General features: G+C 35.7%; 1 protein-coding gene across 2 annotated transcripts in view; it reads left to right on the top strand.

Annotated features, from left to right (window-relative positions):
- Positions 1 to 5581: 5581 nt before the first annotated feature.
- acvr2aa (activin A receptor type 2Aa) overlaps positions 5582 to 27479 on the top strand; it is a 73762-nt gene continuing 51864 nt past the window's right edge. The window contains exon 1 of one of the 2 annotated variants that reach the window (XM_073845271.1): positions 5582 to 8437. In XM_073845271.1, the coding sequence (XP_073701372.1) occupies positions 8383 to 8437 (55 nt within the window). In that variant the 5' untranslated portion in view covers positions 5582 to 8382. The remainder of the gene's footprint in view (positions 8438 to 27479) is intronic. The other variant, XM_073845270.1, reaches the window with a different exon arrangement.

Here is a 27479-nt window from a genome sequence, read left to right as displayed (position 1 = left end):
CAATAACAATGCTATTAAGGTGGAATATCCAGCTGTCTTTCTTTCATCAAAGGCTGACAACAACAATAGCGAATGATTTCTCATTAACCATGCAGGCATTTAATGGTTTTTGTAAGAATAAAACAATACATCACTCAACTGGCTCTTTGTCTTTAACAAAACAGTGATGGTTTCCATCTCACAATTGCTGTTCATAAATTACAAATTTTTCTAAGGTAGGTTTATTTCTGAAAATTAATTACTGTATATGCAGATATATTAAGGTCTTGGCTACAAAAAAAAGCATTTAAACATTATCACTGTTATTCACCAAGTACAAAAAAAGGACACTGTATTGAACACATCTATATCTGTGCATGTTGTTACATTGTGGGGTAAGTTGTCACAGCGGAACATCGAAAACTATTTTCACTCTGCTTCCATTTATGAGCACTATTAATTTTTAACACACATTTGAACTTTTAAAATCTGGCTGTACACACTACTGTCTCTGCACTCACTGTGTCCTGGACACTGGTATTTTAATGATTCAGAAAAGATGAATCACTGTCTGGCCAACTGAGATTTCGGCATGGAGATAAAAGTTAGGATCGTGATTGTTCATCAGCACACAGTTACTGTTTATTAGCACCATTTGTTTTTTTGCTTCTAATGTTTTGTTTTGGACCTGGAAATGGTGAAGTGTGACATCAGACTTAACAACCGGATTATAGGCTTTTCACCAACATTTTACCAATTATGAAACAATTCATAACACAGCAAAATGTTCAAAAGCAAAATATAAAATCCATCCGTTTGGACAAAAAATATTTCATTTAATAAATGACAGCTAACAATAGCCCCTTTCACACAGAGTCTTTACTGATAAATTACAGCTAAGAGATCATGTTTGAACGGGACCTTTTCAATAATACTGGTAATTTGTTCTGGCAATTTACCAGTATGAGAGGCTGTAACATTACCAGTAAATTACCGGTAATGTACTTTGTGTGAACGCAGAATGAAGTTTACCGGTATGAGCACACAGAACGCGCTCGAATGATGTATGCTTGGATCTAAACTGGCCAATCATAGCGTTCTTATTGAAATGACGTGATTACGCTGAGCTGTTTACTAAGCTCCACTGCTTTTTTAATTTGTTTTTATATTTAAATATGCGCTAGATGGACATCTTTGACCATTGCGCCTCTTATTTAGAGAGGGTGCTCACTGCAGAGCCATATGGGAGGAGCTGGAGCTCCAGCTCCCCCTCGCTGGAGGTAATGGGTGGAGATAGACACCTAACCACACCCTAACCCTATCCCTAACCCTAACTCCACCCATTTGTTCACTCAGAGGTGGAGCTGGACATCAAGAGAGGTGGAGCTGGAGGCCATTTGGCTCTGCAGTGAGCAGTACTTGCTTATTTAACGTGTCGCGCATGAGATCCTGCCTTCTTTTTCATTCATCAGCACTGCGGCTCAGCATTTGGATACTATTATGCGTCTCTCGTGTTTATGAGACATAAACGCGTTCTGATCAGCCATTTATGCCTGTCACTCAGACTTCAAAAATGTTGTCAAATTGGACAGATTGAAACAGAGTGAAACTGAAAGACTTCTACTCATGCGGGTGAATGAAGACAAAGATGCAGCTTTTAAAGGGGTAGTTCACTTTCAGAACAAAAACTTACAGATAATGTACCCACCCCCTTGTCATCCAAGATGTTCATGTCTTTCTTTCCTCAGTCGTAAAGAAATTATGTTTTTTGAGGAAAACATTTCAGGATTTCTCTCCATATAATGGACTTCTATGGTGCCCCCGAGTTTGAACTTCCAAAATACAGTTTAAATGCAGCTTCAAAGGACTCTAAATGATCCCAGCCGAGGAAGAAGGGTCTTATCTAGCGAAACGATCGGTTGTTTTCTAAAAACATTTACAATTTATATACTTTTTAATCTCTACCCAGAGTACACACAGAGCTAGACAAGACAAGCATTTGAGGTTAAAAAGTATATAAATTGTAACTTTTTTTTCAAATAACCGATCGTTTCGCTAAACAAGACCCTTCTTTCATCGGTTGTGATTGTTTAGAGCCATTTGAAGCTGCATTTTGAAAGTTCAAACTGTGGGGCACCATAGAAGTCCGTTATATGGAGAGAAATCCTGAAATGTTTTCCTCAAAAAACATAATTTCCTTACGACTGAAGAAAAAAGACATGAACATCTTGGATGACAAAAGGGTGAGTACATTATCTGTAAATTTTTGTTCTGAAAGTGGACTACTCCTTTAAAGAGAATTTCCGATGACTGGCATCACAGAATTTACCAGCGTTTTGGTGCTGATGTGTTAATGGTCTCTTACCGGTAAAAAGCCAGAACGCTGTATCCTGTTGCTGCCTTCATGTGCTATCATAATTATGGTAAATACCAAAATCCGACATCGAAATTGCACATGAACACCCACTCACGTTGTAATTTCCACTGGAAAGCTCTAAATTCTTTTATGATACCCAAGCTGCCGAGATGGGATAACTTTGACCTTTTAACATGCAACGAAACTATACTGAATGGTAAGCATTGCATGATGTTAAAAGTTCTCTGCTGTTTAGTTGGTTAATTAGTTGGTTAGTTTGTAGCCCCCATAATGCTGGGGCATAAAGAATTTTAATAACGTCGCTATTTAAACGTAGTGTTGTCTTTAAAAATACCGTTAAGAAAAGATGCTAGCTCGTCGTGGCTCGCCTCCAGTGGGGTGCTGTGTGGTACAGTGTTCTGAAGGAGGCAATTTTCTCATGTTATTTTATTCGGTCCGTAGTGTAAGTAGCATGTGAGGACAAATTCCGAGTCCGCCATGTTTCTCTTCACTACGACAACAAAAGCACCTGAACACGACACACTGGTAATTTCCACTTCACAAGTGGAAAGCATCATCTTTCCCATATCACATGAAGGCAGCATGTGTGAATGGCATATTTGTGTATTTACCAGTAAAGTCATACTGGTAATTTTTATGGGATTGTTGTGCGAAAGGGGCTAATGATTGACCTGGCATTTATGGATAATGCCTTTGTGCTGAAAACTTAGGTCACTCTTTACATTAAAATCTAACAATAAATGCCAATGTGGTTTATCATTTTCACTTGATTACAAAAATATAATTTTGTAAATAAATAATCTAATGCTGCCTGGTTTAAACTCTGTAAAACCAACATGTAAAACCTTTACTCGATTGAAACGCACACTTTATGTTCCCCAATATGTAAGTGTACATAAAATAAAAATACTGATTTACAATTACACAATAATGTGTTGTGTGCCTTTTTTTTATATATAAATGATAGGATGTTACATCACAAGTATGATAGTATCCTACACTACTATTAACATACAGTGAATTTTTTTTTTTTATTATTAGCTCAAATTCAGCAATTTTACAGTAGCCAGGGGTAAACAAAAGGGAAAAAGGATACAAAATTATAAATAAACTGAAAAAGAAAAGTAAATAAAGCAAATAAATACATTCAAAATAATTATATAAAAACATGAAAATGTTTACATACATTAATACACTTGACAGCTTTCTTGTTCAACAGATTGTAAATAGATTTTAGGTATTGCTTTACTTCTGATTTCAGAATGAGAAACAATGGTTTATAGTTGCCAAACTTGCATTTATGTATACTGAACTTAGCCAACAACAGTAACAGATTAATCAAATAAAATTCCTTATGAAATGACCTGTCGTAAGTGAAAAAAACAAACAAAATATTTTCCAAACAAAGTTGAAAGCTGGGCATGATATAATCTCTTACAAATGTGCAGAAATCTGACCAAAAATTGGTTGAGTAAGGACAACTCCAAAATAAATGAAAAAATGTTTCTGTATGTTGACCACAAAATGTACATAGTGTATCAATATCACAGTTAAATCGGTTTACAAGGAAATAGTTACTTTATTTGTGATTAAATATTTAAGAGGTAGTTTCCAGATTTTATACCATATCAAACCATCAACACAGCTATTCCAGAAAGTTACAATAGGAGGTCTAGAGACAACATCCCTTTGAAAAAGGGCCCGAACCTGTCGATTATTGTGTTTAACAGAGGAAGAAGAGAAACAAACTCGACCAACAGCAGTGTTAACAGGATCTAAGGATTGCAGAGAAGCTTGTGGGCATGTATTTTTACAAAGCATTTTTAACCCAGAGGGGACAGCGTCCATAACTACAGCATATTCTTTAGGAGTGATTGGGATTTTAAATTTAGACAAAAATTCAGAATAGGTTAACAGAAGACCTTCTTGATTGAAAAGTTGGCTCACCAAAACTATATCATTAGAAAACCAATTTTCAAAAAATTCTATTTATATAGACCATTTCAAGGATGTAAACAATAACAAGCGCGTTGGAACGTTACTGCGCATGTCCGGTCCTGAAACATTTCCGGTAGCGCTATTTCTCCGATCTGTCAATACGAACACATTCTTTTAAAATCTAGCGAAAAAGCTAGTTAAGGTAAAAAAGCTGCTCATTAACTAATCGATGCTGCGTGCGTGTACACGGGAGATTGCTAAAAGCATATCACATGAACGGAAATATTGTGAACATTTATTCATACAATGGATGCCATCAGTCTGAAGCAAGCAGTGCAACTTACTTCATGTTTTGTTCCCAAGATATCCGGAGGTTGTTCGTGATTAATTTACTTGCATTGCGTGGTCAGTCTGTATTTCTGTTTAAATATTTGTTTTCATTAGTACATTACTTTTCACAATACACATCGTTCCAAACAACGCTAAATGTATGCTATTAAACTAAGCGCTCGATGCTATTATTACGTGTTGAATTCATTTCAACGTGTTCAACGTTAGTTTGGTCAAGTTTGTTGCTGTGGAACAGTGCAAGTGGAGGGTATGAATGCTCCGAGTCATCATGTGATCACAAATAAACAAGATCGTCGCAATTCAATGCTGGCTAACGTGTTTTACATAAACCTGTATATCTGCAGATTAATAAATGCACACACAAACACACATAAAGCATTCATATATGTTTTTATGCACGTATTTACTGTTCACACCCACACAAATTTTATATATATATATGTGAAAATGAATACTGGTGTAATGTAAAGGCTGATGCTAATTCAGCTTTGCACAACATTTTTTATAATAGAAATCATTTAAATAATTAATCATGTTAATAAACATAAAATACTTATTTCAAAAACATAAAAAAAAATACTTTGTCCAAACTTTTGACCAGTACTGTATATAAACAAAAAGCATTCTCTCACTTTCAACTGTTTTTATTTCCAGCACATGTATTGATATGTAAATATTTGTATGAACATAAAATGCTTCAACAAATGAAACAACAACAACTGAAACAACATTTGAACTGAAATGGAGTACAAAAGGGGAACAAATGTCAAAAGCAGGAGTCTGTATCTGGCCTGGTCATCAGTCGCTTTAAGTACTACACTAAATTACTGAATACTACACTCAAGTTCTCAATCACATCTGGGTGTTGATATGGTCAGATGTGGTTTGTCACTGCAGGATGATCAGCTGTCCTTGGGTGTCTACAGATGATGGCTCTCCTTACACTGCCTTCTCAGATTTGGTGACCCTTCTGTATTTCTGCAACTGTTTACATCAGTTTAGAATACTTTCTAGAAAACAAAACAAAGGATATTAGCCATCATTATGAAAATGTATAACATTTAACCAATTCTATGGGAATTACAGGGAGCTAACAAATTTCAGTATTACACTGTATTGTCAGATTTAGTGACCCTGCTGCATATTTACAACTGCTTACATCAAAATGCTTCCTAGACTAAGAAACAAATGATATTAGAAATCACCTGTATAAATTTTGTTTACATTATATAAGGATAAAAGAAAAACAATTATTTAATATAATGCACAATATAAAAAAATAATAATGCTATTATTGCTTAATACGTCAGTACATCTTGGAATTAACATTACCAAAGCTTATGTGATGGAAAATAATATTTACCATAAACATTACGTTTTGTAAACTACTGCCGTTAACTGTTACACAATACGACATTCACGTACTTTCATGTTACTCACTGCATTTGTCAACTGACAAAATAACTAGACGACTAATATGAATTTAACCCACATAACACTTAGCAATAAAACAGAAATAAAAAACTTGCCTTTTTTCATTAACGTTACACACGAAAGCTAGATGCATATGTAAACAATGACAAAATGCTAACGTTACTTTAAATTATACGGCATCATACTTGAAGAGTTAACGTAAAGATATACAAATAAACTGATTAAAAACGATATTTACTTGCCTGAATCGAAATGTGCGCTGTATATCCTAGAGTTGCTTGTTGTTATCCAGCCTTCTCCTTCACTGCCGCAACACGGGTACGTTTCGCGGAAATCTACCGTTAAACACGTCTCAGAATGTTAGTACCGCCCCAGAGGGAGCACACAACCACCGAACGACAAGGATCTAATTTTAATTTAGACATTTAAGCAGGATGTTTGTATATATATGACCGCAATCCCACTGTTCATAAAGCGCTTCTCGCCATTGTTTTGAATGCGCTGGACCACTAACCGGAAACGTCCTGGGACCAACGACGTCACTTCCTTAAGCCGCCGACTAGCGCTTGAAATGGTCTATAGAATATGTTTGTTATTCCATATAAAACATCTATTAGGTGAGAAGTTATGTTTATAGATTAAGTTCCAGGAGAGAAGCATTTGTTTGTGAAAATTGGATAACTTTAATGGAAGTTTAGGAATGCTGTAGTTACAAAGCAAAAGAAAATGAAGACCTCCAACCTGTGAAAAAATATAGTGAGGAATAATGTTCCATATACTAGTTGGTTTTTTTAAAAATAGTTTGATCCAGTTAACTTTAAAAGTGTAATTAAGAGTGGTAAAATCTAAAAAGTTTAAACCTCCATTTTCAGTTGTGTTCATAACTACAGATTTCTTAATATAATGGGTTTTATTTTTCCATAAAAAATTGAAAAGCATATTATCAATAGACTTGCAAATATTATTGTTGACTGCTAGAGAGAGAGCTGTATACAGTGAATATTTCACAGCCTACATTCCGAATGCACGTCACTCTACTGCCACATACAAACCCCTCATGGAGAGGGCAGGGTTTATGAGGACCAGCACTATGATTGGTTTCAATTATTTACATATGCTTCTCTGATTGGCTAACACGCTTGTCAAGCAGTACGGCGCCTCGCTTACGTAAAAAAATGGGCGGGTAAAGGCAGTGGAGGACAGAAAAAACAAAAACAAGCCACCCGGGCGTCCATCTTGAATACAGTAAGCCAACGGTGACTGACAGCAACGGAGAGGGAAATCGCGATAAATTGAGTTCCGACCGCTCCAAAACGTCAACCGACCGCGAACACCGGGACAGTACATATTGAAGGATTACATTTAGTGACATTACCTGTCAATTCCGTTTCGTTTTTGCCGTCATATTCCCGACGGGGCTGATGAAGTTATTTCGGAGGCTGTACGTGCTATGCTTTATTCAGCCGTCGACACGTCTTAGTTTAAAACGACTGTTTGTTTGAACCACCTACCTTAGCAGTTCTAGAGCAGCTTTGTGAGGTCGGGAATTGCAGGTTTGAGTCATTAACACCAGAAGGGAATGTGGATACAGCGCGTTTGGCCATATTTAAGTCCTTCACTGTCAACTTGAGCTCGCGCGTGCGCTGAATCGTGCGCGTGACCCCATTTATTTCACTTTATCTATGATCTGTTGTACTACATTTATTATATTTAAACATAAGGCGAAGTAAGCGTGATGTGGAAACATCGCTTAGGGATGTTAATTCCATTTTTATCCCCGTAAATGTGCATGCATTTAGTGTACTGCCATAGACTTTTCAGGTGGTTTGGAGGCAGTTCCTGCATTAGCAACACTATTTCCATCTATTTATTTTATGGCGGGTTCTATGCATAGGTTATCCAGTTGTTCTGATCACTGGGGCTGGGAGCTGGCCCATTTACTGAAAGAGCTTATTGAACGGGCTCGTTTCTTCTGAGCGCAAGGCAGCGCAACATTGTATAGATACAGTATTCGTACGCGTTGGAATTTCCTCGTTATTGATATGGGGTTTAAAGCAAACCGCATGGACAGTCTCAGATCACTTTATTTCTAAAAGCTCGTCTGCTTTGAATGAACTATCACCAGTGGACCGTTTCTAAATCGCCGAATCGGAGGACTGTAAGCTGGCATTGGATTTGTGCACTGCCATATATCACTGACTCTGTGACATGGATGTGTTTCACTGACTGCTGATCAGTGCTTCGAGGGGAAACTTGAATGCAAAGACTTTTGGATTTTGTAGGACAAGACAGAAGATTGCAAAATGGGACCTGCAACAAAGCTGGCTTTTGGAGTGTTCCTCATTTCCTGCTCCTCAGGTGGGTGTTAGTACATTTTGACCCCTTTTAAATGCAACATACATAGTGTGCATTTGTATTATGACATGTCTCTTTCTGTCTGTCTGTATGTATGTGCCACCGGAGGCTGTTTCTCGTGTTACTCCGCATTGAGATCGAATTCACTGGTTTCTCGTAAAATAGCTACATAACACCATCTGAATATAATCTGAGCATGCACCATACAGGAGCAGCGTTTGCTGCCAGGATCTTGCAGCTTATTTCCTCAGTAACTGGTCTGACAAGTCCCCAGCATGAAGACCTGTTCAGTGGAGTTAGGAAAACACACTAGTAATGCCTATAATATTGAATATTGGCTGCTGCTGCTCATGCATGCATGCATGTTTTATATGTTGCATGTAAACCCCCTCTACTGGTAGCTCTTTTTTTTTAATTATTCATAAATGTGGACTGTTACATGTATGCACATTAGTGATTAAAAAATAAAAAATAAATCATTTGATGGCTGGTTAGGCCAAAGGTCATATTTGCATGTGAGAGCATTAGATAAGATATGAGTGAGTGCTGTAGTTACATAAGCATGTATGCACCTTAATGATTATATTTATTCAGGAATATTTAAGGAACAGCTAGGCGAGCGGCGGATGTTTCTTAACAGACTTTGTGATCAAGGTTTGAGTTTTGCTTTTATTGAAAAATGCATAAGCGGCACAGTCTGTGCCTGTACTCTGTGTTCCCACTATATCCCTCATCTTGGATCGCACTTGCCCACACATCCCTGCACTCTTTTGGCTACAGAGACAATTAATCAATACAATGTTATATTTGAGCACATCGCTTCGGTATTTATATCATCTAAAGGCAGAAGTATTCAGGAGCTTCGGGGTAACATAAGAAACCGTATCTTTTGGGTCACATTGCACATGATCTCTCAGAGGAATTGGTGTAAACTAATGGGATGAGCATATGAACCGTTATAGACCTCTGCTTCAAGTGATATGAAGAACCTTTCACCTGATTTTTGTTGTCTTTGTGTTTTTTAGAGCCTTTTAGTCACTGATTTGTGTTGTATTGTTGTGTTACACAATTGAATGTCCATTAGAGATATTTTAGGATGCCGCTGTTCAGATACCTGATATAAGTGAACAGTTTGATTTTGTGTGCAAGATCTAAGCTATCACAGAAGTTTTGCCCAGGCATGAGTTCATGACTGCTGAGAGAATCAAGTCTAAGTGTTTGCCCAGTCGAATGTAAATTTATGCCTTAAACGTCACAGCTCTTAAAATAAATCACAATTGCCGACATCTGACCAAAGCACACAAAGAAACAGGAAGCATAATGAGGAATTTGATTTGGGTGGTTATTTAATGGAAATTCCTGACATAGACAGACAGTTATTTTACTTTAGTTGGTGCTGTATTATTTGTTATTATTCTCAGATGTATTTTTTTTAAGATAACATAAATTGTATTATTTTTCCCCCAATTTCTAGTCTAAGCCTTTCACAAGTGATTAGATTGAACTATCTGCTAATGTTGTAATTAAAGCATTATATATATATAAGATTTAATCTTTATTATTATCAATAATAACTTAATCTTTTTATGATTTGACTTTAACATAACTTTGTGAGTGTTACACAGTACTTCAGATGTAATGGATGATATACAGAAGTCAAAAGTTTACATACATCTTGTAGGGCTGCACGATTAATCGAACGATGTTGTGAGGTGCGTTTAGTCAATGAAGCCGGTACTTTGATTAGTAGTAAATCTTCATCACGTGCGTTCAGCTGCGTTCAGCTGGAGCGTTCAGAGGCGTAAATCACTGACAAGCTACGCCAAATCGCGTTCAAAATCGCATTCGATTTTGAGCGCGATTTGGCGTAGATGGCAGTGATTTACGCCTCTGAACGCAGCTGACGTTTACGACCTTTACGTCTCTGTGTATTAATTGCCGCTCCAGCTGAACGCACGTGATGGAGATTTACTACTAATCAAAGTACCGACTTCATTGACTAAACGCGCCTCACAACATCGTTCGATTAATCGTGCAGCCCTAACATCTTGCAGAATCTGCAAAATGTTAATAATTTTACCAAAATAAGAGGAATGATACAAAATGCATGTTTGTTTTTTTATTTAGTACTGACCTGAATAAGATATTTCACATAAAATATGTTTACATGAAGTCCACAAGAGAAAATAATGGTTGAATTTATAAAAATGACCCTGTTCAAAAGTTTACATACACTTGATTCTCAATTGTTTTGTTTAGTGATAGTTGTTCATGAGTCCCTTGTTTGTCCTGAACAGTTAAACTGCCTGCTCTTCTTCAGAAAAATCTGTTCAGGTCCCGCAAATTCTTTGGTTTTTCAGCATTTTTGCAATGACTGTATGTTTTTAAGATCCATCTTCTCACACTGAGGACAATTGAGGGACTCATATACAACTATTACAGAAGGTTCATGCTCACTGATGCTTCAGAAGGAAACCCAATGCATTAAGAGCCAGGGCTGTAAACTTTTGAACAGAATGAAAATGTCTACATTTTTCTTATTTTGCCTAAATACCATATTTTTTCCATTTAGTACTGCCCTTCCGAAGCTACAGAAGGTATTTTACATGTTTCCCAGAGGACAAAATAAGTTTAAATTCACCCTGATCTTCAAATTCAAAAAGTTTCCTTCTGAAGCATTAGTGAGCGTTTGAGCCTGTAATAGTTGCATTAAACAGCGGGAAGTTTAACTGTTCAGGACAAACAAGAGACTCATGAACAACTGTCACTAACCAAAAAAATAAATAAATAGAAAAACAGCTGTGGATCATTCAGGTAACAACACAGTATTAAGACTCAAGTGTATGTAAACTTTTGAACAGGGTCATTTTTATAAATTCAACTCTTATTTTCTCTTGTGGACTGTATGTAAACATATGTTATGTGAAATATCATATTCAGGTCAGTACTAAATAATAATAACATGAATTTTGTATGATCATTCTTTTTTTTTTGGTAAAATAATTAACATTTTGCAGATTCTGCAAGGTGTGTAAACATTTGTCTTCAGCTTTCCTAGAAGTTGGAAGTAATGTGCTTTATTTGCCCTTAGAATGTTGACCGCAAATGTCTTTGTTGAACTTACGAACTTTGTTCAGTGGCTTCTGCTTGCTGTATCTGTTTTTGATGTAAATATTTACCAGCTATTAAAAGTACATGCCACGGTCAGCTGTTTTTCATGAGAGCTTTGGTGCAACTGAGTGTCTTGCAAGATTAGCATTTAAAGCAAGCAAAAATCAGTTTATGTTCCTCCCAGAACGCATTCTCATTTGGGAGTTTGCATTAAAATGACACATTTATGCAACAGTGTTTTGTGCGCTCGTGATCATGTTAGTGTTTTAGACTACATCATGACTGGAGTGCAGAATGGAAGTAATGGTGCTTCCTCTTCCAGTGTCTTATTCACTGTAATCTATCAGCACAGCTGTTGTGGGTAGGAGAGGTTACATTTATTTCCCTTGTATAACACCCAGACAGCTTAGCTGGGTCATTGTACAGCAACACAACTTCTGAAACAAATCCCCAAAACAAAGATCTTTTTGTGTTGTGGATAATATATATTTACTCTAGAAATCTTCTTTTGTACGGCCACAACATGGTTGCTAATGGGCAAATCGATAAATGTGCGTTCAGATTATACAATAGCTGGTTTTTGTTGTGAGACTATAAGATGGCATAACTATTTTTGCTGAAAAGTGTGTTCACTTTCATCACACTCTCTTGTACATATATGTGACCCTGGACCACAAAACCAGTCATAAGGTAAAATTTTACAAAACTGAGATATATACATCATATGAAAGCTCAATAAATAAGCTATGGTTTGTTAGGATAGGACAATATTTGGCCTGAGATACATCTATTGGAAAATCTGGAATCTAAGGGTGCAAAAAAATCAAAATACTGAGAAAATCACCTTTAAAGTTGTCCAAATTAAGTTCTTAACAATGCATATTACTAATCAAAAATTACATTTTGATAGGTTTACAGTAGGAATTTTACAAAAAATCTTCATGGAACATGATCTTTACTTAATTTCCTAATGATTTTTGACATAAAAGAAAAATCAATAATTTTGACCCATACAATGTATTTTTGGCTATTGCTACAAATATACCCCAGCGACTTAAGACTGGTTTTGTGGTCCAGGGTCACATATGATGAGTGAATGAACTAGCACAAGGCTAGTTACTGTTGTTCATGTAGGTGCAGGAGGAAATGGTCACAGACTATTGGTTCCTCTCTTCCTCTTATTTTAATAGGGTATATGTTGAATATCACCTGAACAAATCACCAAACATATCTCATCCGTTTGTTTAAAGTGATGGAGATAGCTATGTTCAGTTTTAATATCTGAATGTTAGTAAGAAAAAGAAAAATATGTGATGGACATTGATTATGCTCATCTGTGGTATCTCCTTTGAAGACATCTTGAGTAAAACAGCTCCATAATTTATCAAAGCTGATAAAAGTTCGTTGCTCACAAATACTTGAGAATAATTTCTGGAATAATGTAGCAATCATTTCTATATGTGATGCGATCTAGGAAAACCCAACAAATTTTAAAAAGTTCGGCCTTTTTTAGATTTTGATACCATATGAAAGCTGGGTTCAAGCCCTTTTCAATACTGTTTTTATTTTGTCCATAGTTTGCGTGTCATAGTTTGCACAGGACTGGCGGTGAATGTGCATTGATACACCTTTATTAAATATGTCACATGGTTTATTTTGATAGGTTAACTGTTTTTGTGATGTTCAGAGAAAACACCTCTGCAGCACGTTCTTAACACAAGAGAAAGATGACTTTTCTGCTTGCTGCAATAAATCGATATTTTTCTGCACTAAACAAGTGAATTTTGTCAAGATATTTTCAGAGATGTTAAATAAGATGCTATAGAATAATCGTTTAACGAAAACCTAATTTTGACATTTACATTCAACCTATTTTTTGAATTTCCTGAGAATGTCCCAGCTGACATTCGACAGGTTTTCCCAGATTACATCACATATGGATTCATCTGAATTAAATAAAATGGGTTCATAGCCCTAAGTCTATTACACTTTCAGATTGAATAGTTAGCCAGGGGGTCAGTTCACTGTTTATTCACATGCTGCAGCTGATTAGATCTGTGTATTGTTTATGCTTTAGTGCTTTTATTGTTTATGATCTGTTATCTAAGTGTCTGGAAATCCTGAGGGATACAGCACAGAATTGACGCTCAGGAAAAGAACATAACACCCATTGTAATTTGAAATAAATATGTTTTTTATGTTGACTTGTCATGTTAGACAACCATATGTGAAGTGTACGTAGGATACGTACACTTGGAGTAGACCCATGTGAATCATGGATAGTGACTATGTATTGTCTATAGTTCCCACAAAATTAAAGTTAATTAATATTAAAATTACCATCAAATATTGTACTATTAAACCCAGACAGAAATATTTGAGTCTCATGTTTATTATTAGTAGTGAATTAAAAATAAAAAACATTTTAAATAAAATACAAACTTTTTAAATATGTGCCTAGTATGTGAGACTGTGATACTTGTCAGTTAGTGTCATTTTAGAAAGGCTGCGAATCCCAGCAAAAAGATAAAAAAAAATACTACTACACAAATAATACTACTGATGAAAAAGAAAGGTTTGAATGTTAACCACTTTCGTTACCATATAACTATAAACTAAAATAAAAGTTCATCAGCGTGCATTGATTAATCCCAAAAAAAGAAAAGAATATATGTATGTTAATATTAAGCCACAAAAATATTATTTAAGTCCTGCATGTTCTGAGTTTCTCTGTGTGAATGAATGACACAGACGTGTGATTTCGTGATGTTCAGGGTTTTCAGCTATTGCTACCTCAATATATGAGTACACAAACACATAAACAATCTCTAGAACTGCTTGTTTTACTGTTTCTTTTGACAAAAATTTTCGTCATATCATATATTTTAAACAGAAACTTAAAGGTCTTCATAGCAACATGTCAACATGAAAGTTTTGTTTAACCTGAAGAAACTGACAGAAATATATTACTTAATTTGATAATAGTACTACTACTACTACTACTAATAAAATTATTATTAAAACATTATTTTTTTAAAGAAATATTTACCAGAATTTTTTAGCGGAAAAATGTAAATACACAGTTTTTTCTGAAAAAATATAATAATATTCAGGGCTCGACATTAAGGCTTGTCCGCTTGTCCGGGACAAGTGGATTTTTTTGTAGGACAAGTGGAAGAGAAAATTGGTTGTCCGACTGGACAAGTTAAATTTCAAACAAAATAAAATGCCATGTTTATTAACGTTATATGCCGTTAACGACAGAGCAGAACGTGCAGCGCAAACACCGAGCGGAATATTGAACAGAGAGCGCAGCGCGCCGACACACACACACACACACACACACACACGGTTACTGTACGTTCACACCGCCGCCGACTTGAGCTGCAAAGAAGCTCTGGCCGCCCCGTTAAGAACTCTTGTCAAAAAGTACGAGGAAGCTTGTTGACGCTTTGGCTGCTCTGACGTAGCAGCATTCTCTCTCCAGGTAGCGCGGCTCTCTCTCTCTCTCTCTCTCTCTCTCTCGAAATTGCGATAAATTAATCTGTGCGACCTCAAATTATATTTGGAAGCATTTGTGCGAGTGAGAGAAATGAGTGTGGTGCGACTCGGTTTCAAAACTGTCGCTAGCCTAACTACTGACTAGTAGTACAAGACTAAAAGTCTTGATTAACGTATAAGTTTAAGAGACGGAAAGACGATCGCGATAGGTTTGGATAAATCTTCAAAAAGGCAATGATGTCATTGAATAAATATGCACGCTGTACGTTTCAAAGTCAAAACGCTGCACGGATGTCTTCATATGAATGTATCTGACGGGAACAGACTGTCCTCAGAAATATGTCGTTTGCATTGTCATTTCATGTCTGATAAAACGGCGTTAGTACTGGTTTGTGTACAGCTGTTACTATGGAAACCGTAGTTTTTCAGCGCTCCTAAAGCGCCCCCTCGTGACAAACAAATTAATTTTTATTTTCAATACATTTTTTCAGCTGTTTATGGTCAAATTAGGCTCAGAATTATCGATCCATGTGTAAGTGAGTGTGAAATAATTTAATTTGCCTTTTAAAAATCTAAACAATTAAGTAATACTAATGTTATATATCTTATATAAATAAGAAATGATATACTTGATTTATCCCTTTTAATGGTATAAAGGTTGAAATGCCATTGTATTAGATATTTTGTTTTTTGTGTCTGTATCTGAATTATAAATCATGTAATTTTATGGCTTAATATTCTACCGTACATTGTCCAACCCCACTCATACTGTTCATTTAACTTGTGCAGCTCTTAAAAAAAAAGGGTCATAAATTGCCTTAAATTGATATTTTAAAATTCTGCAGCTACACTAAATAGTGAAATAAAATTCTTTCCTTGATATTTGTTTATATTTGTGTATTGAAAACATTTTTGATTGACATTTAGACTCCTATCTGATTTTCTATATTTTTAAAAAATGTCTTTTTTTTATTTGGGCTAGTTAAATTAATTTTTGGGCTATCAAATTCTGATGAGTACCTGCCCGAAGGGCTACCAGAGATTTTGACATTTTGCGAGCCCTGAGCCGTCAATCATTCCCTGTCACTGAAACTGCGCTCCGCTTAACTTAGAACCGGACGTTTTTTTTTCTCTCTCTCTCTCTCTCTCTCTCAACCAAACCCTGTTCCGGCGTTGCACAAACTGCAATTAGGGGTGTGTGAAATGACGATTTTATTTTTATTGTGGACAATTAAAAGGTTTCCACAATCTGCTTTTGAAGAAATATAGTATATTTCGTGCTACAGCGCACATTCTGTCAGATACAATTCTGCCGCCTCCGTGTCAATATACTGTACAACGCGGCTCAGATAGCACATGTACGTCTGCAAGATGTCTGATAAAGATCTCTTGATCTGGAAAGCATCTGCTGTGTACAAACATCTGGCAGGCGTCTGTCAGATGTCAGTTAATCAGAATCGGCCATGAAGAATCAAGATCGGTGCATAACTAAAAAGAAATTGGGTGCTCCTACATTTTTTGGGATGCTCCTAACTTTTTAAAGTTGGGAGCACCAGTGCTACCAAGTAAAAAAGTTAATTTCGAGCCCTGCCTTACACCAACAGCACCATATGAGTTCAAACGGGAACGAAAATTTGTAACCAAATGGAAAGATGAATTCGACTGGTTTATTTATGAAGACGGAGAAATGTTCTGTGGCGTCTGTCGGATAGATAGTTTTATTTTTTTTCACCAAGAGTCACCACTACATCTGGTGATACACTGTGCACATCAGCGTGCAAAGTATTACTTTGTATTATACTATGAGTCTGGAGATCCTTCTACTGTTCCTTTCTACTTCTACTTCTACGTTCCTTTCTACTGTTTCAACTGAATTGTATTAATATTGATAGTGTTTGGATGCTTTCAATGAATTCTGCATTAGCAAAACAAAAAAAAACAAAAAATGATATTATAAATCTTTACCCGGACAAGTGACTTTTGTGCATGGACAAGTGAAACATAAATTTACTTGTCCGAAGGACAAGTGCCTCAAAAAGTTAATGTCAAGCCCTGATATTAATTAGAGATGCTTTTGATTATTGAAATTTAATGGAACCATTAAAATGGAATCTAGAAAAATAATAGAAAACATAGAATTTGATAAAAAAAAAATTAGGCTGAGAAAAAAAAAAAATATTTTATAGGGCCTAAAAAATATTTTTTGTTAAACTTTTAATACATTTATGTTAAATTGGGTTAGTTTCATGATTTTAATTAATTAGATATGCTTTTTGATAAATATAATTTTATTTAACCATTAAAACAGTCTAGAAAAATTAAAACTGACAAAAAAAAAAAAAAACGAAATTTGGAAAAAAAATAAAACTTACGGCCCTACTTGGTTCACAGTAAATGCTGCTCCGCATGAAATCTGCAGGTGCTGTGAGTTTGGCTCGCTTAAAGCCTGCATGAGAAGAGGCTGCATGTGCCAACCATCTTCCCAGTCTTTTAGTGATAATTGTTTATGCATTTATTGTCAACAGAAGAGAAGTTATTTAGTGTAAAATAAAATGACACTGATTTGATTTTTGAAAGCAAAGAAATAATTAAAGATAAGAAGAAAACATAAATAAGTAGGTGTCAGAACTTCTGCATTACTGTACTTGACCTTGCTTGAGTCTTGCTTAGTTTAGTTGGTTTATCTCAGTAAAGTATCTTTACCCAGATGTAATCAGTGTTCTAGGCTGCACCATGTTTCTTTAATGCCAATCGGATGGATGTTTTCAGCCAAGTATCAAATGTCGGTATGAACCCATGTGCCGGGTTTGTCGCGCTGTTATAAAACAATACTCATTCACCCCGTTAAGTAAAGTCACAGTGCTTAGATTCAAACAGAAGATTAGACTGGCTACAAAAGAAGAAAGGACTTTCCTTCTACAGGAGGAGAAGCTCAAATTGAAAGTCCTTCATTTAAAGTTATTCTTTATTGATCCATGTGATGCTGATAATACAAACACATTATAATTTGATTATTCCCTTTTTTTTTTTTTTTTTTGCCTAAAGTGCTAATGTGTGATTGATAGCTTGACCTTGAGTTGCTTCGCAGTGTATTTTGATCCTCGCCAACTGGACTTCCATGACATAGGCAGGTTGCAGCCACTGTTGCCCAAGATGCAGATGCCTCTGTGAATAATTTACAACCACGGTTGACCACTGCTGACGGAAGGGCTATTTGAAATCAAATGTGCTGCCTTTGTCCTCTAACGGTCTGCTTTGACCTGTGCCGTAGCTTTCCTGTTTTTCTATATCGAATAAATATATCTGTTTCTCACTGTAACAGTAGATGTGTTTAAGGCTTTTAGCTCTAAGATCTGCTTGGCCTAAATATTCTGTATATGAATGATTTTTCAAAGGATAGCAGATTAAACCTGTCATCTCTAGAAGCGTTGAACATGATTTGCAAGTGTCTTCCAAAATGTTGTTTCGTTACACATCTGTATGTGTATTTCAATGTGTTTGCAAACAACTTTGAGTGTGACACAAAGTCAAGTTGCTTTCTGACAGCTAGACAAAGGAACAAAGGCTGATTGTGCTTGTTTTTTTGAATGTGATCGTTCATTTCATGCATCATAGATCTGTGATCTTGTGCTGTCAGGAGCGTACCAGAGTTTTCCGACAGTCCTGTGATAGTGTTTGTTTGAGAGGGGTGGAGGGGAATCAAAGCAGATTAAAGAGATTTGCAGCAAACTGTGTTAAACATGATTGACAGCTGATTGACTTATCCACAGAAATTGTATACATTGGCGAGTCAGTGGTGTGTCCAGATCTATTTGCACAAAAATGTAATCCAAACAGACTGGATAGACCTACTTTGTGTTGTTATCTTTTGATTTTAATTATAGAAAATAAGTCTCACCAAAATAATTTGAAATTCTAAAAGTACACTACCAGTCAAAGGTTTTTGAACAGTAAGATTTTTGGTTTCTGCTCACCAGGCTTGCATGTATTTGATCTAAAGTTCAGCAAAAACAGTAACATTTAAAATAACTGTTTTCTACAGTATTTGAATATTATATATTTTAATATATTTAAAAATATATATTTAGATTTAAAATGTGCAAGAATATTTTTAAATATATTTTAAAATGTAATTTATTGTGATTTCAAAGCTGAATTTTAGCATCGTTACTCCAGTCACATGGTTCTTCAGGATTCATTTTAATATTCTGATTTGATGCTGGAAAAAAAAAAAAAAAAAAAAAAAAATATATATATATATATATATATATATATATATATATATATATATATTATTGTTAACATTGTGTTGAAAACCGCTGAGTAGATTTTGTTTTCATGTTTCTTAGATGAATAGAAAGTTCAGAAGAACAGTGTTTATCTGAAATAGGAATCTCTTGTAACATTAGAAATGTCTTTATCATTAATTTTGATCAATTTAAAGCATCCTTGCTAAATAAAAGTATCACCCCCCCCCCCCAAAAAAAAAAATATATATATAAATATAAATATATATATAGCAGAAGATAATTATTTAAAATGCATTAAAAATCTTACTGTTCAAAAACTTTAGTAGTTTAGCTGTTGTTAAATATTCCTCTATTAAAGCAGTTTAGTTTAAAAATATTAATATTTGAACATTTGGCTGTCAAATCAAAGTCAGTGTAGAAGCTTTATGTTAAAACAGGAAAACTGTTGTTCACTCATTCAGTTATCGGAGAAGTAACACCAGATGAACTGACATTAAAAGCGTTTCATCTAACCTAATAAATGCTTTTTATTGTTGTTGTTTATTCGACTGTACGTATTAGTGAAAAGAAGAAAATGTCTTTGTAAAAAAAAAAAAATACATGAAATAAAGTACCAGAATTAGGGTAATCCCAACAGTTCTGTGGCGTCCTAAAGGTATCTTCAGTAAATCAGTGCCATATGTGACAAATGGAAAGTAATGAAGCCTGGTTTACAAAACACAGAAGTTTGTTATGCACATAACCCATATTGTGATGTTATGCAACAAGAAAACCATAAAACAGTAAATTATATTACAGAGAGGATCTATATAGACCTTCATTACTGTTTTTCAAGGTCAGTAATAGGGCTGCACGATTTGGAGAAAAAATCTAATTGCGATTTTTCTGATCAAAATTGCGATTTGCGATTTAAAATGCGATTTACTACTATTTCATAAAAGAGCTACAGGTTTGATATGGTGGACCAAGCACAATCACAAAGTATGCTACACTGTTCTACTGTTTATTTAAAACCTCTTAAACATTGTTGCCTTTTTTAAAATAAAGTTGTCAGTTATCATGACAAATTAAGAAAATAACTACAGTATCTTAAATAAAATAAAATGAACAATTAAAATTATATAATAAAATATTATTAAAATCTTAAACTTTTAGGAATCCAAACACACTGTAAACAATTTTACATCAGTAAAACACTGATGATAACCTACATTAAGAGACACTTTGTTGGGAAGTTGAGCCGCTGCTCCCGCTTATCTTTTCCAAATGGCGTTAACGTTATTTGCTCAGTACATGCAGTAGAGACCTGCACTCCTACGGGAGTATAGCGGGACCCGACGCAACCGACTGCGGCGCGGGACAAAACTTGATGGACGAGTGCGGCTGTTCGGGACGCGGGAAAATAAAATGATTCGCGGGATCCCCGCAAAATAGAAATATCTAAAAAGCAAAATATTGTTATTCATCTATTGCACAAAAGCAGCAAGAACAACTAGTATACAACTTACAGCTATTATTAGTAAACACAAGGATAGGCAGTCAGGTGTTTAAGTTAGAATCCACTCACTGCTCAAACATTCTTGCACAGTGCTGAATATTGCGTGCTCGCGAATTAAAACACACGAAGTGTAGACATTGTGAAAGATTCATCGTGCATAATATTCATTGTGTTAGAGCTTTATGAGATCGCAAATGAAGTGAGATGTCAACTTTAGCTTTGTCTGCTTGCATTCTGCTCTGGATACACACAGTAGCTCATGCTTGCTCTTAATTCTGTTAAGAATAACAGTGGTTTGTGAATGTTGATGCTTAGCCTATATAACAAATATTTTATCGGGGACGTTTATGCTGGGGTTTTGTGAAACTTACGAGATGTTACAAAACTGTTTCATGTAAATTCAATTGATGTACTGAAAAAAAACTATATAGGTTACTTTTATGCGGGCAGGAGCGGGACAAAACATGAATGTCGAGGTAGGAACGGACCGAGATCAACATATTTCTGCGGAGGCGGGACTGAAAAATACGTCCCGTGCATGTCTCTACATGCAGTGTTAAAATGCCCCCTATTGGTTAAACTCTGTCTGCATCAAACGTAATATAAGCATGAAGACGTAATATGCACTTGAAGCGACCTGTCAAAAACGACTTATATGCTTGTTACCACATTTGATAATAAATCGAAATAATCGCAGCTCTTGCGATTTGAAAATCGCACCCTTTCAAATCGCGATTTCGGTTTAAAAACGATTAATCGTGCAGCCCTAGTCAGTAAGTTTTTTTTGTTAAATAATTTTACCTTTGTTTTGTATAGCTACCATTCATGATATTCATGATTCAGAAAGCTTTTTATGTTAAAAAGCCTTATCTTCTCATGTGCTATACATCTAGTAGTTACTTTTTTTCTGTATTACAATGCAGAACAAATAATTTTGCATACATTTATAAATATTTTTCAGTAAAAGACCAGCTAAAGAGTTTGTCTAACTATGTGATAACCAGTGTTGGGCACGTACCTTTAAAAACGTAATTAGTTATAGTTACTAGTTACTTCTCACAAATAGTAACGGAGTTAGTAACTGAGATACATCATTATAAAAGTAACTAATTACCAGGCAAAGTTTTTTTTTTTTAATTCTTGTGTGTATTATTTTTTTCTCATAATCAAATTAAAAGTATAAACATTTATTTATTTTTAATCAAATGAAAAATAAACCCTTTTAATTTTTGGCAAACAAACAGAGGTTTACTGTTAAAATCAATAAATAATAATAATAATTTAACATTTAAATAATAATTGTAGTATTTTTTCTACAATTAAGTGGTTAATCTTGTTATATTTATTTTTATCATATATATTGTTTCATGTCAATTATTTAAATAGGAATATATAAACAACTACATTATACTGTACAAAAGTAATACAAGACTAATGTTCTGTTACATGTTACTTTTATTTTGACAGGTTGCCTTGAAGTTTCTGTGTGTGTACAGCATGTTATGATGCTAGTTTTCTCAAATGAAACGGTAAAAGTGACACTCACAGCAGCTTTGGATATTGAGTTTATCTGTTCATGCGAGATGCAAATGCCCAAAATTAGCGGGAGCGTCACGTGTGCTTCAGTATATGCGTGTAGTAAAAGCGCGTCTCCACCATTCATACATACAGAGGCAAACGGAGCATGCAGGATTCATATTGAAACGGTCTTTTTGCATTTCAGTTTTCACAGACACTAGTCCATATCGCGATTTGAATGAAGTAACAGACCAACTTTTGATTTATTAATCCAAAAATCGACGAATTTACGTGGCATTTCGCGCTATAGTAGATTCGGTTTTTATGAATGGAGTCCGCGATCCCGTCTGTGTTTTCGCAGATGAGACATTGTAAACACGCGATCATGTAAAGACAGAAATGACATGCCTTCGTTTAAATAAGATAAATAACACAAGGCAATTTAGTTTGTTTAATAAAAGAACAATGTATAGCCCTGTTCTATAGGAAAGATAACCTTAATGACTTCTATTGTGATCTGACGCTATATCAAAAATAAAATGAACTTGACATTCAAGGGGGGCGGGGGGTGCCGTTGGGGGGGCGGGGCGCCCCCCTAAGATAATGGTAGGGGAAACACTGACACTAATCTACACTATTTTAATGTTGTTGACAACATGAGAGACAACTATCAAATTCAACATATTATTATAAATATTATCATTACTACAGTGGAACAATAAAGCACAATAGATGGTTTAGAACTTTAAATATTTATTGCAAAGACCACAACTCGTCAACAAATAAGTCTAAATATAAATTATGCTTCTGAAGAAATGTACCAAAAATAAACTAATAATAATAATAAAAATGTATACTGTAGTGTAAAAAAAAAACTGATATGTAAACAGGTAATAAAATAAAACTCCATGTCCATATCTGACATAAGTTGCACGTTACATAAAAATGTATGCCTTTCACCTCAGCGAGGTGGCTTTGAACTTGTTGGACTTGCCATCGTTGTGACTCCTGGATGTTGGTGTGTGCGACTGACCGTGCGTGTGCTTGTGTGTGTGTGTGTGTGTGTGTGTGTGTGAACACCCGCACTACTCTGCATCTGATTGGCAAACAATGGAAATTTACTCAATCTAAGCCAATCATCGCGTTCTCAGTTACACCACGTTTACAGACACACCAATCATCATCACTGGTTATGTGTCCCGCCCCGAACACACAAACACACACACACCCCAGAGAAAGAGAGGTCCTATGGCTGAGAGAGACGCTGCTCGCATGAAAACCGCTTCAGTGTTCTCAGATCGCGATCTCGATTCGACCCCCCTCACAATCTTAATCCAGCATTTATACGATTCAGCCAATTATATTTTATTTACAAAACTTTTGCTAGCCTAATTACTGCACAGACTGCTGTGAGCTGATGCAGTGACAGGTTCGCCATTCTCTCCAACATTACATAACCATTTAAAACTCATCTTCAGCGCACATTCTGTCAGATGCAATTCTGGCGCCTCTGTCTCAATATACTGTACAACGCGGCATTCATTCACATCAGATGATAACTCAGCAGCAGAGATCCACTCACGCAGCGGCGTAATTTCCACTGGGGACACGCTTTTCAAAATCCCGTACCTTTAAAAACGTAATTAGTTATAGTTACTAGTTACTTCTCACAAATAGTAACGGAGTTAGTAACTGAGATACATCATTATAAAAGTAACTAATTACCAGGCAAAGTTTTTTTTTTTTAATTCTTGTGTGTATTATTTTTTTCTCATAATCAAATTAAAAGTATAAACATTTATTTATTTTTAATCAAATGAAAAATAAACCCTTTTAATTTTTGGCAAACAAACAGAGGTTTACTGTTAAAATCAATAAATAATAATAATAATTTAACATTTAAATAATAATTGTAGTATTTTTTCTACAATTAAGTGGTTAATCTTGTTATATTTATTTTTATCATATATATTGTTTCATGTCAATTATTTAAATAGGAATATATAAACAACTACATTATACTGTACAAAAGTAATACAAGACTAATGTTCTGTTACATGTTACTTTTATTTTGACAGGTTGCCTTGAAGTTTCTGTGTGTGTACAGCATGTTATGATGCTAGTTTTCTCAAATGAAACGGTAAAAGTGACACTCACAGCAGCTTTGGATATTGAGTTTATCTGTTCATGCGAGATGCAAATGCCCAAAATTAGCGGGAGCGTCACGTGTGCTTCAGTATATGCGTGTAGTAAAAGCGCGTCTCCACCATTCATACATACAGAGGCAAACGGAGCATGCAGGATTCATATTGAAACGGTCTTTTTGCATTTCAGTTTTCACAGACACTAGTCCATATCGCGATTTGAATGAAGTAACAGACCAACTTTTGATTTATTAATCCAAAAATCGACGAATTTACGTGGCATTTCGCGCTATAGTAGATTCGGTTTTTATGAATGGAGTCCGCGATCCCGTCTGTGTTTTCGCAGATGAGACATTGTAAACACGCGATCATGTAAAGACAGAAATGACATGCCTTCGTTTAAATAAGATAAATAACACAAGGCAATTTAGTTTGTTTAATAAAAGAACAATGTATAGCCCTGTTCTATAGGAAAGATAACCTTAATGACTTCTATTGTGATCTGACGCTATATCAAAAATAAAATGAACTTGACATTCAAGGGGGGCGGGGGGTGCCGTTGGGGGGGCGGGGCGCCCCCCTAAGATAATGGTAGGGGAAACACTGACACTAATCTACACTATTTTAATGTTGTTGACAACATGAGAGACAACTATCAAATTCAACATATTATTATAAATATTATCATTACTACAGTGGAACAATAAAGCACAATAGATGGTTTAGAACTTTAAATATTTATTGCAAAGACCACAACTCGTCAACAAATAAGTCTAAATATAAATTATGCTTCTGAAGAAATGTACCAAAAATAAACTAATAATAATAATAAAAATGTATACTGTAGTGTAAAAAAAAAACTGATATGTAAACAGGTAATAAAATAAAACTCCATGTCCATATCTGACATAAGTTGCACGTTACATAAAAATGTATGCCTTTCACCTCAGCGAGGTGGCTTTGAACTTGTTGGACTTGCCATCGTTGTGACTCCTGGATGTTGGTGTGTGCGACTGACCGTGCGTGTGCTTGTGTGTGTGTGTGTGTGTGTGTGTGTGTGTGAACACCCGCACTACTCTGCATCTGATTGGCAAACAATGGAAATTTACTCAATCTAAGCCAATCATCGCGTTCTCAGTTACACCACGTTTACAGACACACCAATCATCATCACTGGTTATGTGTCCCGCCCCGAACACACAAACACACACACACCCCAGAGAAAGAGAGGTCCTATGGCTGAGAGAGACGCTGCTCGCATGAAAACCGCTTCAGTGTTCTCAGATCGCGATCTCGATTCGACCCCCCTCACAATCTTAATCCAGCATTTATACGATTCAGCCAATTATATTTTATTTACAAAACTTTTGCTAGCCTAATTACTGCACAGACTGCTGTGAGCTGATGCAGTGACAGGTTCGCCATTCTCTCCAACATTACATAACCATTTAAAACTCATCTTCAGCGCACATTCTGTCAGATGCAATTCTGGCGCCTCTGTCTCAATATACTGTACAACGCGGCATTCATTCACATCAGATGATAACTCAGCAGCAGAGATCCACTCACGCAGCGGCGTAATTTCCACTGGGGACACGCTTTTCAAAATCCCGTTGGTGTCCACCCACTTTCAATTGGTTTTGTTAAAGTAATGTCTTGTATTGTAGAATGCACGCTCAGCGCCGTCAAGAGTTTCGCGAGATCGTTAAAACGAAACCAAAAGTAAAATCCGGACGCGCTTTCAAAAGCAATTTTAATACCCCGCGTTTAGAGAGTGACTCCCCGATGCGCGCAAATTAAGCTACATAAAATATCAAGGCTGTTATTATTATGTGGTCTATAAGTTGTGTAGTTGTGTAGATAGCTCTGTATCATGCTTGGAAAATTCAGTCTTTATTAGCACTTTGAATATTAAGTAGTACTTTGATCGTGTCAGATTTATGGACCAGCTGAGCAATGGAACCATATATGAGCATGACGATCCATTAACCCCTCAACTGGTACTCCCATTTTTGAACAGAGACTTGAAAATGAAGAATTGAATCTTAAATCTTTATAATTCATGGACAAGAACATTTAGTAATTAGGGCTGCAACTAACGACTATTTTAATAGTCGACTAGTCACCGACTATTGAAACGATTAGTCGACTAATCGGATAATTATTCAATTTTTCTCAAATTTAGCATGAGATTGCTTTAATTATGTGGAAAATTATAGTAAACACAAGAAAGAAGGGGGTACTTCAATAAAAAATGCATATTTTGCTGCTGATAGGCCAATTCATACTAAAAGTAAATAAAAATGCCCTGTCTAAAACCAATTAGGCACAGTGCTCGGTCAGTACAGACATAAATGCATAAATTAAGAAATTTTTTTAATGGACGGGCACATTTGTTTTATAAGAAAAAATAAATTAAAATCAAGTAAACATTTTCTTCCTGTAAACCATCAGCAGCAATAAAACAGTAAACAAAAATGTATATCCAAAACAAAACGTATTGGCTTCCATGTTATTTAAATCTTACCGAGGCCAGCCAAACTCAGTTTCATTCAACTGTCCGACGTGCTTTCTCTTTAAATGTTCGTGCATCACAGAGGTGCTGCCGTGATGCGCAAGGACTGCTTTACAAACCATGCAGGTAATATTTTAATTCGCCGTAGCAGGCTAAAATGCTCCCAAACTTTACTCCTGTTTCATACATACTCAGTCTGCAGTGCGTCTACAGTCCGTGTGCGTTACGTATGCGGTGCAGAAGAAGCACAGACTCGTTTTGCTTTCACACAGAACGCGTTTGCAGTCCGTACATTGTGAACGTTCTAATCCGTTAACATGGGTGTGGGAAAAAAAACGCACTGCAGACGGAGTATGTGTGAAACGGGCGTGTTTTGGTACGCGCAGCTGCTGCGTTGGACGCCGCCATTTCTGTATGTTATCGCTCAGCATAGAAGCTGCGTATGTGCGACTCTCGGCAGAAAGATGCCTCACTCGGTTGTCTGGCGACAACATCGACAATGAAATTC

The sequence above is a fragment of the Garra rufa genome, chromosome 8, assembly GCF_049309525.1.
Source record: "Garra rufa chromosome 8, GarRuf1.0, whole genome shotgun sequence".
In the NCBI taxonomy this organism is placed as follows: domain Eukaryota; kingdom Metazoa; phylum Chordata; class Actinopteri; order Cypriniformes; family Cyprinidae; genus Garra; species Garra rufa.
Note: the sequence above shows the minus strand (reverse complement) of the source record. Positions and strands in the feature narration are given on the sequence as shown.